General features: G+C 44.1%; 1 protein-coding gene across 5 annotated transcripts in view; it reads left to right on the top strand.

The window, feature by feature from the left end:
• The first annotated feature begins 6695 nt into the window (after positions 1–6695).
• SLC37A4 (solute carrier family 37 member 4) overlaps positions 6696–12087 on the top strand; it is a 22440-nt gene continuing 17048 nt past the window's right edge. For 3 of the 5 annotated variants that reach the window (XR_004374423.2, XM_032785903.2, XM_032785897.2), the window contains exons 1-2: positions 6877–6966; positions 11141–11655. Coding sequence is in view for 4 of the 5 variants with exons in the window: in XM_032785903.2 (XP_032641794.1) it covers positions 11508–11655 (148 nt within the window). In the remaining variant the exon portion in view is untranslated. Of the gene's footprint in view, positions 6967–8724; positions 8778–11140; positions 11656–12087 lie in introns of those variants that run through there. The other 2 variants (XM_032785902.2, XM_032785898.2) reach the window with 2 other exon arrangements.

Genomic DNA, 12087 nt, shown 5'->3' with positions numbered 1-12087 from the left:
AATTCCAACCTTTTGGTCAAGACATGACTGGGTTTCACCATCTGTGGCCACCAAAGATCCCATAACACTTTTTGAGAGTTAAAATTTAATTCTGACCTCAGGTCAAATCCTAGCATGGGTGACTGATCTCCCTACATTCTTTCTGCAATTTCAGTTGAATTAATTAGGACCACATACAGAATTTTATTTGACCAAGTGTAGCTGAAAGTGCTGTTAAGGTTGGGTGACTCCTGCTTTATAAATGAGAGCAAATGAGCTAGGGCTCTTGGATACTGTGGTGAGGGGCATATAAGAATTTCATGGGTGCAATGATAGTCCATTTAAACTATACTGCTTTTGGATTATAGGAGTGTGGTGGCTGTCACCATGATGGTGTTCAAGGCTAGGATACCTGTAACCTATATATTCAAATTTTGTTCCAGTTTAATTTTAAAAACTAATTTAGTTAAGTGCAAAATCCTCTGTGAACACTTGGTTAGAAATCTAATTAGTCTTTGAATTAAAATAAAACAGGATAAGAATTAGATTTAAACCTGTTCTATCCATTTAAGGGTGTTCACATAGGGTTTTGCACCAGCTGAAATGAGTTTAAAAATCACATCGTCAATTTAAACTAGTGCTACTTTGCATATAAACAAAGCTTGACCATCTCCCCCCCCCCCCCCCCATGCAATGTGATTTAAAGGCTCACAGCCTCTTCTAGATTAAAACGGCACTGGGTGGTGATGTGAAGAGTTAAACAAGTGCGTCACTAAAACTTTTGTGGCTGCTCTGATTTCTGCACCATGTTTTGCTTTTACACTCTTTTGTGGTTAGGGCTTAACTGGTGCTTGGTCCTGTTTAATGTCCAGCTTTGCCATAAAATTTCAGTGTGAGCTTCAGCATGTTATTTACTCTGTGCTTCAGTTTACCAGTTTGTTAATCCTGCAGCTGTTTGAGTTTTTTTGGTGGTAACAGCTCTAAGCTCTAGCTGTGGACCAGGAATACATTATGCTACAGCATGACTGAGGGACTGGGCCAGCTGACGGATGGTGTTTCTGGCCTGGATGACTTCACACAGACCCATGAGTACCACATGTGGCCTGGCTGTGACTACGTGGGGTGGCACACTGGGGGCTACATTTAAATCATGTTTGAATTTCATTGGATCAGAAACTTCACAGCCATGAAGGTCTGTGGCTCCAAGGGCACCTTTCTTGGTAACATCAGTCAGGGCTTGTTGTGGCCTTGTCTCTCAGAACGTGTGCCCAGCTGCAGAAGGCACATTCTAGAAAGGGACTAGACTTTGTCATGTGCCTTTCAAAATTCTAATGCAAGGCCTTAGGATCTAGGACACAGTCTGCCCTGCAGCGGGGGGTGGGGCAGCTTTGTCAAGAATAGTGAACATGAGTGATGCAAAGCTACACTGTCCACTCAGCTGCACCATGCCTCCTCAGCCCTAGCCACCAGCTCCTGCTCTGCTCAGCCTGTTCTGCTGCCCCACTTACTATCCCTGCCTGTGGGTGACTAAAGGGCCACTTCTATCTGTAATCACTATGTTTCTATGACCTGTCAGCTAGTGCCTGGAATGAGACAGACTCATTCCATTTATGACCTCAGATAGCGGCAAGTTTCCTATGATGAAATGCTAAGGAAATGTCCCCCAACCCCTCCTCCTGGGGCCCCTTGACACCAAGGGTGCGATGAGCCCAGTGTTCCCTGTGTGACTATCTCAGGGTCTCAGATTCCTATTGAGTTGCCTTGGGCAGCAGATGCTGCCAGCTTGTGCTTGTGTCAGGCTCACCTGGGACTCTGGTGCTGCCACGCAGGTGCACTGCAACAACATGTTTGCCAAGGGGATGAAGATATTCAAGGAAATATAGTGCTATTTCCACTCCAATGCCAATAAGTGGGAGTCCAACACCATCTTCATGGTGCTGGTGCTGGGATGATGTCAACCCCAGTGTGCAATTCATCACTGTGCCCTTGCTTTCACATGGCCAGCGCCATCAAGTGCCAGTATTACTTTCCTGACACCTGGATGATGTTCAGTGAGATCACTTTCCAGTCAGGTACTGGCAAAGGCAGAAGGATTGGGTCCTGGAAGCCACAGCATCCATGTCAGGGAGCAAGGGAGGCATAGGTCCAGGGAGTGCCAAGTGATGTGCCATTTGTTCTGGGGCATAGAAATATAGGAAGTGCCAGACTGGATCACACCTCAGGTGCTTGTAACCTACTCTCCTGTACCTGACAGCAACAGCTGCTGCAGGGGAGGGTATGAGAACTCTGTAATAACTGATGTGGGATAATCTGCACCCACATTAGGGTTGATCGTGATCACTAACAGACAGGCTTAATTCCAGAAGCAGGAGGTTCAGTGTCCCTTCCCAAATGTTTATCATTAATTATGGTAACTCTGGATATTTTTGATTGCCATATAAATATCTGGTCCCTTTTTAAAATCTTGTTAAATTCTTGGCCCCAATGATTTCCTGTGGCAGTAAGTTCCACAGTCTAATCACATGTTGTGGGTGAGGGGGAGGGAAATAAGTACCTTTTATTGACTTGGACACTCCTCAGAATTGAAAAGTGGGACATTCCACTTGTTCCTGTGTTACAAGGCAGTGAGAAGAGTAGTCCCCTATTTACCCATTAAAAGTGGGTACTGGGGCTACTGTGGTACATAAGAACAGCTGTACCGGGTCAGACCAAAGGTCCATCTAGCCCAGTATCTGTCTACCGACAGTGGCCAATGCCAGGTGCCCCAGGGGGAGTGAAGCTAACAGGCAATGATCAAGTGATCTCTCGCCTGCCATCCATCTCCATCCTCTGATGAACAGAGGCTAGGGACACCATTTTTTACCCTTCCGGCTAATAGCCATTTATGGACTTAGCCACCATGAATTTATCCAGTTCCCTTTTAAACATTGTTATGGTCCCAGCCTTCACAACCTCCTCAGGTAAGGAGTTCCACAAGTTGACTGTGCGCTGTGTGAACAACAACTTCCTTTTATTTGTTTTAAACCTGCTACCTATTTATTTCATTTGGTGACTCCTAGTTCTTGTATTATGGGAATAAGTAAATAACTTTTCCTTAGCCACTTTCTCAACATCACTCATGGATTTTATATACCTCTATCATATCTCCCATTAGTCTCCTCTCTTCCAAGCTGAAGAGGCCTAGCCTCTTTAATCTTTCCTCGTATGAGACCCTCTCTAACCCGCTAATCATTTTAGTTACCCTTTTCTGAACCTTTTCTAGTGCTAGAATATCTTTTTTGAGGTGAGGAGACCACATCTGTACACAGCATTCGAGATGTGGGCGTACCATGGATTTATATAAGGGCAATAATATATTCTCAGTTCGTTCAATGATTTTTTTAATGATTCCTAACATCTTGTTTGCTTTTTTGACCGCCTCTGCACACTGCGTGGACATCTTCAGAGAACTATCCACGATGACGCCAAGATCTTTTTCCTGACTCTTGTAGCTAAATTTGCCCCCATCATTGTATGTATAGTTGGGGTTATTTTTTCCAATCTGCATTACTTTACATTTATCCACATTAAATTTCATTTGCCTTTGTTGCCCAATCACTTAGTTTTGTGAGATCTTTTTGAAGTTCTTCACAATCTGCTTTGGTCTTAACTATCTTGAGTAGTTTAGTATCATCTGCAAACTTGCACATAACTGTTTACCCTTTTCTCCAGATCATTTATGAATAAACTGAATAGGATTGGTCCTAGGACTGACCCTTGGGGAACACACTAGTTACCCCTCTCCGTTCTGAGAATTTACCATTAATTCCTACCCTTTGTTCCCTGTCTTTAGCCAGTTCTCAATCCATGAAAGGACCTTCCCTTTTGTCCCATGACAGCTTAATTTACGTAAGAGCCTTTCATGAGGGACTCTTCAAAGGGTTCTGGAAATCTAAGTACACTATGTCCACTGGATCCCCCTTGTCCACATGTTTGTGAACCCTTCAAAGAACTCTAATAGATTAGTAAGACATGATTTACCTTTACAGAATCATGTTGACTATTGCTCAACAGTTTGTTTTTCTTGTCTGACAATTTTATTCTTAACTATTGTTTCGACTAATCTTGCCTGTACCAATGTTAGACTTACCGGTCTGTAATTGGCCAAGGATCACTCCTCTAGAGCCCTTTTTAAATTAGTGCGTTACAGTTAGCACTAATTAGCTAACTTCCAGTCATGGGTACCAAGCGATTAAACAGACAGGTTACAAACCTTAGTTAATAGTTACCACAACTTTCATATTTTGAGTTCTTTCAGAACTCTTGGGTGATGGCTATCTAGGCCCGGTTGACTTGTAATGGTTGAGTTATCAATTAATTCCAAAACCACCCTAGTTGACACTTCAGTTCTGTTGACAGTTGCTTCAGATTTTGTCACCTACAAAAGCCAGTCAGGTTGGGAAATCTCCTAACAGCAGCCGGAAGACTGAAGAAGAATCCAGTTTTCTTCTCCGCATGGGACTTTATCATCTTTAGCGCCACCGTTGTCATTTCAATCAAGGGAGCCCACTGGTTGTTTAGCCGGCTTCTGATGTACTTAAAAAACATTTTATTACACTTTGGAGTTTGGCTAGCTGTTCTTTCAAACTTCCCTCTTGGCTTTCCTTATTACAACTCTTGCACTTAGGAGCACAAACACTGCCAGCTTTTCTATTGCATCTCTAGGATTTGACTTTCCACTTTTTAAAGGAAGTCTGTCTTTTTCTCTTCTTCACTGGCTTCTTTTACATGGTTGTTGAAAGCGCAATGGGTGGCTCATTTTTTTTTTTAGTCTTAATTACTGTGTTTCTTAATTGGGGTTAGACATTGAAGTGGGCCTCTAATTAATGGAGTGTCTTTAAAAAGGCCATGCAACTTGCAGGGATTTCACTTTAATCACTTATCTTTTAATTTTGTTTAATAACCCTCTTCATTTTGTTATCGTTCCCCTTTTGAAATTAAAATGCACAGTGTTGGGCTGTGTGTGTCTTGGTCTTCCACCACAGGGATGGGTGAATGTTATTGTATTATGGGTCACTATTTCCAAGCGGTCCTGCTATAGTTATCTCTTGGACCAGCTCCTGCGCTCCACTCAGGATTAAATCTAGAGTTGCCTCTCCCCTTGTGGGTGCCCATACAAGCTGCTCCATGAAGCAGTCATTTAAAGGATCGAAAAATTTCATCTCTGTATTTCATCCTGAAGGGAAATGTTCCCAGTCAATATGGTACCAGTAGCTATAGCATTCATCCTGAGGAGCAGGGTTTTGAGAAGAGAGCAGCAGCGTGCAATGGGAATGTTCTCCTGCACACTGCTCCTAATGATGGATTTGTGCTTGGAGGCTTTAGAATTCAGACTTGGCTGAGTTGTGGCAACCTGGGCTGGAGAGGACTAGGAACCTTTGCAGGGTCAGGTAGAGTTGAGCAGGTGCTCTGTGACATAAATTAAGTGCCACAGAGAAACAATCCATTCTGCCCTCATATGAGCTGTGACAGGCATGTGAGGGTCACTGACTCATCCTCAATTCTGTTTCTTCGATGCAGCCATGTACAAGAACTCTGGAGCCCCTCCCTAGTCTCCTGTAGCACCCACCACTTACGGTATGTGCCATGCAGTATGTGGACACTCTGTTTGCTTAAGAACCTGGTCCTCTTAAGGACTGCAGAGGTGGCACATTTCTGCAAGGAAGGACTGGCCACTGGATAAAATGCAACCCTCATATAGACCACCTGAAACACATGCCACTCTATTACCATAAGGGCACCAGAAACCACCTCCAATCTGAGAGTAACAGCTGCTGCAGTACCCAGAGATTACTCTGATATGGCAAAGTGCTACTTCATGACGAGATGGACATAGAAACACCTCTCATGTGATTATATGGCCTGTGAGTGCATACTGTCAATCTGATTTAGTTGGGGATTGGTCCTGCTTTGAGCAGGGGGTTGGACTAGATACCTCCTGAGGTCCCTTCCAACCCTGATAGTCTATGATACCTGCCGTACAAACACAAAACAAAACTATGCCACTGGCAACTGATAATTGAGGTAACCCTCGTTTATGAAGTTTTGCATTCTCAGAGCTTGCCTCTCTCCTTGAGTAGGAAAATGTACTTTAGATTACCCATACTTGTGCTGTCTGACAGAGTGACCAGATGTCCCGATTTTTGAGTCTCTCTTAAATAGGCTCCTATTACCCCCCACCCCGTCCCGATTTTTCACACTTGCTGTCTGGTCACCCTACTGTCAGAAGCAGCAGGGGACGAGGGCAGCAGTAGGCCCAGCCCTGTGTCCAGGGTGGAAAGCAGTTGCTTCAGAAGACAGGTTTGTACATGGCCAGCGCTCGTTTCCCCTGCACACACTGGTCGCTGCATGGTGCCTTACTCCAGAAAGTCCAGCTTCCGACCTGGTGTAAGTAGGGGGCGAGGTGCAACGGTCTGATTCCCCGGGCTTTGTAACCGAGGGACGCGCTCAGCCCTTCGCTGGGGGGCGGGGCGGGACGAGACGGGACGGGGCGGGAAGGTCTTTCGCACACAGACCTGAAGAACGGCAGCGGCCGGGACGGGCCTGGCTCTACCTCAACTTTCACCGGCGCGGGGCGGGTCCCGGGCAGACGCCGTCCCTGCGGCTGGACTCTGCGAAGGCGGCGCGCGTTCCGGGTACAGCCGCCCTGTCAAATGCTGCGGAGGGGCGGGCGGGAAGGGACCCTCGCTACCTGCCGCGAGCCTGAAGGAGCCGCGCGCTGCTGTGACGTAACTGCGGCACAATTCTCCCTCAATACCCGCCCACGACTGCGTTCCGGCGAATCACCACAGACTGGGGAGGTGCGACGTCCCATGGTAGATCCCGAGAGCCCTATCGTCGTTATGATTGACAGAGCTGGTGACGTACACGGTTGCAGACCAATAGGCGACTTGCGTGTGACCGGAGAGACGAGGCAGGACTTCCGGGCGGAAGCGGCCGGTTGAAGAGGTACTGTGTGGGGGTTCAGGGCCCGCGCTCTTCCTCGGCCTTCTCACTCCGAGGGTTCCGCCAAGCAGCCCTTGGCTGTAATGACTGGTCTCGCCCTGCTGGGTTGCCGTGCTCCCGAGAACAGACACGTTCTCCGATCGCCCCCCTCCCCCGATCACCACTCATGTATCCTCCCCCCGAGATAGGCCACCCGCCACGTGGCCTCCCGCAGACATACACACTGACTGCCCCCCCTCAGGCTCATAACCTCCTGTGCCCCCAGACATATCAACACCTGTCCCCCATGGGCCCCCCGCCACGTAACCCCACTCCAGACAGACCCCCGTGGACACCACAGCCATGTAATCCCCCTTCCCACAGACATACACCAAGCTCTCACTCCCCCCCCAGCCACGGAACCCCTTTCCTCATGGACCTCTCAACCACATAACCGCTCCACAGGCCCCCAGCCATCATACCCCCCCCCCCCGGATCTCCTACGCATGTGACACACACCCTGACCAATTCTCAGGCATATAACCCCACAGGCATACACAGACTTCCTTCCTGAGGCTGGCATGTAACCTCACCCACACACAAGTCCCTTTCCCCACTTAAAGCCTGCAGTCCTTGCCCCATGTTGCCCTCCTCCTGAGTTCAGCAGGAGTGTTTTACTTTCTGGCATTTTACTTGATATCCATTTTCTGGGTGAGCTTTCACCTCAAGGATGAGCAGCTGAAGAGACTTATATTTAGTTCTTGCCCCCTCCCAACCCCAGACCCTTATCTGTATTGATGCAGCTCCAGTTACAGCAGTGCGAGCTGCCCTGGCCCCACTATTCATCTAGTTCTTTGCGCTCAAAGCTAACTCAGTGTCTGCTCTGAACTTCACACTTTCCATGCTCAGGTAGGGAAATTAATATGATACCATGGATAAGAATAATGTCTCTGTTAGAGTATCAGAGGGGTAGCCATGTTAGTCTGGATCTGTAAAAGCAGCAGAGAATCCTGTGGCACCTTATAGACTAACAGACGTTTAGGAGCGTGACCTTTCGTGGGTGAATACGGCCTGCGTCTGACGAAGTGGGTATTCACCCACGAAAGCTCACGCTCCTAAACGTCTGTTAGTCTATAAGGTGCCACAGGATTCTCTGCTGTCTCTGTTAGAGTAAATTTCTGGTGTCAGGAACTTGTGTCTTTATAAAGTGCCTGGTACGCTTTCTGGTGCCGTATATGTAATGATATCAGACTTGGGCAGCATAATTTTTTGCATCCAGTCTTAGTTAAACAGGATTTCTTAATGTTTTAAACACTGTGGATGGATTGCTAAAGGGATTGGGTGAGTTAATGAACCATTATAGGAGTCCCCTTCTTCAAGACAACATCTGTTCACAAGAGGGGTCTGGAAGGAATCTCCGCCAGTCCTCATCCCCATTTGTGTGGCATTGAAGAGGTCATTTGCTGTGTTGTGGGGTTGCTCAACTTCTTCAGAAGAATCAGGTTTGGGTGCTGCTGGAGGCGGGATAGTAGACATGAAAGAGGAAGAGGTTAGCTTTTAGACTTTTTAGGGTATAGACTGTTTCTTACTGAAGTGCCTAGCATGATGAGGCCCTGGTCACAGTTAGGCCTCTAGGTGGCATTGTAATACAAATGGTAACATGGGCTGATAGTGTTCGCTGTTACAATGGAAAATGAACCATATCATCAGTGTGGTAGCGTTGCATACTGCTCAGTCTTGGTGAATCAATCCATATCACATACACCATATAACCCTACATACTTTTTGCTGATGGCTGTTACATACTTAATAATGCCTAGAAACCACAATGATAGGTATGTGGGAATTGCATAGCTAGAGAGAGTGGCTTTTCTTTTCTGTGTGGGGGCTGATTTTGAAGCAGGCAGGGCTGTCAAGCTGTGACAAATGGAATGAAATGGAATGAAATGAAGTTTTAATTGAAAAACACAGCAAAGCCCATCAGAAGAGCCAGATGTTTGTAAGACTGGCTGAAAATTTGAGGGAGTCTTCCCTTGCTGGGTTCTTACATTTAGAATCAGGTTTAGTTTAAGTTTAAAATCAAGTAAACCCTAATGGGGAAAATATGTGAGAAGTGTTTTTAAATTATACAGTCAAAATGTTCCTCATTCCTCATGTTTGAAGAGGGGACTGCTGCTCTCTACAGACTTTCCATGCTTGCTGGGAGCTTATCTGTGGAAGTGCCAGTCTTCAGACAAGACCAACTTTTTAATCTAATTCAAAGGAGAACAATTTTTAAAAAACTGATCCAAAGCCTATCTTCTGCACTTTGGCCATATCCAATTAGTTGGGGTGAGTGGCACTTACTGTTTGTCTCCAAGAGTTTCTATCAAATGCATCTTCCAATCTGACACAGACCTTTGTCACATCCTCCTTTAGTATCTTGAACCACCTTTTACTGGGTTTTAGCTGTATGCACCTAGAATGTGGTAGCCTTTGCCCATTTTCCACAGCTGTCAAGCAATGTGGTTGCACATTGCTGCCAAGGATGCTCTAGCACTGAATTGATGTACTCCTTGAAGATGAAGACCCACAGAACTAACACAGTTGGCACACATTTTACAAACTGGCTGGCCCCGCCTTATGTTCTTGGTATGAAATCAGACTTTTTCTTCTAGGAGGCCCATCTTTCTCACCTCCACTTTCAGTTAAGAACACTTCCGCCAAGAGAAGGCCAGTCAAAGGAGTTCAACAATCAAAGACAATGCCAACTTTTGAATATAACTCAAAGGAGAAGTTTTAAAAACCTGATTAAAAGTCGTGTGTGTGTGTGTGTGTGTGAGAGAGAGAGAGAGAGAAAACAAAATACTTATAATTTGCCTAAAAATAAATACTGGAAACCCCATAAATGAATGAATTATTATTGTTTGTTGTTGTTTTACTATATGTTTGGTTCCGACTTGGTGCTCTGTATTGTACAGTACATAAATTGAGATATTGCCCCATTTGCAAGGAATTTATATTCTCAGCATTATGTTTATAAAGTACTTTGAAGATGAGTAACTCCATATGAATGTTAAAAATGATTTTTCATAGTTCATAAGATTTTCTTTCCATGGTGCTGCTCAGGTATTATCCCCATAGTGTCAGGGCATCTTTTCTTTTTGGTTTCTTTTGAAATATTGATTGCACTCCAAAATGCAAAATGAGCTTGAATGCCGTTTCCTTGTTCAAAAATTGTGTAATTGCTTATGGACTGAAGACTTGCATGAGAACTCCATGCTTGACTACTTTTCATTGTTTTGCACATCCCGTTGCTCTCTGAATTTCTGCATTCATTATTTCTCAGGCCTTATTATGTAGTCATAGGCAATTAGTGCCCCAATTATCCTTCTGTCTCTATTAATGAGTCCTTATTCAAAATGTAATCTTAGTGTAATTCTGTTGACTTCAGTGGTTTTACACCTGGGATAAATGTTGCCCTGTTCTTTGCTTTTTGTCTTGAACCAAGTCTTCTGTCCTGTTGCATCTGTCTCTCTTTTGCACGCCCCCCCCCCCAAAGTTTTTTCTTTACTATTCCAGATACAAGAATATGTTGCTCAGCTATAGTTGCATCACTTTCCCGGAGTCTTCCACAGATATATTTACAGGCTAGAGAAAGGGGATTGAATTAGATCCATGCAATCATTTGCAGATTCTGAAAATGTGACTAAGACTGTTGACACAGTCTTAGGTGGGTGATTATCTGTGTTTTATCCACAGAAAATAACATTAACTGAGAGAATTATAAAACTATCTTGGAAGATGCATTTAATTTGTTTCTGGAAAAGCTTATTGCATTAGCATCCTTCAGATTGGATTAAATTTCGTCTTCTGTCTACAAATTCCTTAGAGTGGGGAGAGGCTAGCTCTGTAATATTGAAGCTGCTAAAAGAGCAGAGAAGGTCACAGCTATATAATACCTATAGAGTCACTGAAAAGGAAATCAGAAACTAAATGCAGATTGCCTGTTGAAGTTGCAGGGCTTTAGTCTACCCTGTCTGTTCCTTGTTGTGAATCTAGTTTGATTGTTTCTGGGAAAGGGATTGATTGATTTCAGTTTGTCCTGTTTGAGTTCAGAGGTCAGAGGAGAGTTACTGAGCAAGGCTCCTCTAATCTTTCCACTTTGCGTACAGTGCTGCTTATCACAAGCTAACTTTACTTTTTTCTTTTTCTGCAGGTTGATGGTTTTGTCCTGAATGACGAGTTCCCTAAGTTAATCATTCTCCAGAAAGCAGCTGTAAACAAAACGGAGAAGAAAAGAGAACATCAGCAAAGCTGTAGCTCTGCAAAATACTCCAGGATGTGAATTCTGATGAGAGTCCAGCCTCCTGTTCAGACACCCTGATAGCTGCTGTTTTACTTTTCCTCGTTCAAAACTGCTCTTTTGTTCCAACTTTTATTTACAAGCAGTTACTATTTTTTTAAATCTTGTATTACAACTATTCACTACAGCTGTGAGCTGAATTTTTAAAAAGCAGGACAAATCCTCCTATCAACAGGATTTTTCTTTTTTTCTTTCTTGGAGATATTACTCTGAATTTACCATGGTGAATAAGGGTTACAGTTACTACCGAACAGTGATATTTACTGCCATGTTTGTTGGCTACACACTGTACTATTTCAATAGAAAAACGTTTTCATTTGTAATGCCCTCAATCATGGAGGAAATAGAATTGGACAAAGATGACTTGGGTAAGAACTTTCTTTGTGATAGAGTTTGTGCATGTTTTCTTTTGGTATGTATCTGGTTATTTTGTGTTACCAGAATCTATACATTAAATATATGTTCTAGCCATCTGAAAAAGTGGAGTGAGAAATCACCTACTGTAGAATTTTGATTAATTTCACCCTAAAAACTCTATCTTTAACATCTAGGCAAAATCTGTATATCTTTATTCATGCAAGTGCCTATAATGCTACTGACTTCAGTAAGACTGTTCAGATGAGTAAGGCAAGTTGAATTTGGTCTATATTTTGTAGTCAAAAAATTTGAAGTGGTAGTACAGGCTTTGTGTACCTGAGTTATAATATCTAAAAAGGACACTGCCCAGTTAAAAATCCATGTATCTTTTAAAAAGATTTTCTTCCTTGGTTATACCACTTACATTATTTAAAATTAACTGT

The sequence above is a fragment of the Chelonoidis abingdonii genome, chromosome 18, assembly GCF_003597395.2.
Source record: "Chelonoidis abingdonii isolate Lonesome George chromosome 18, CheloAbing_2.0, whole genome shotgun sequence".
NCBI lineage: Eukaryota > Metazoa > Chordata > Testudines > Testudinidae > Chelonoidis > Chelonoidis abingdonii.
This window is presented reverse-complemented; position numbering and strand designations above follow the sequence as displayed.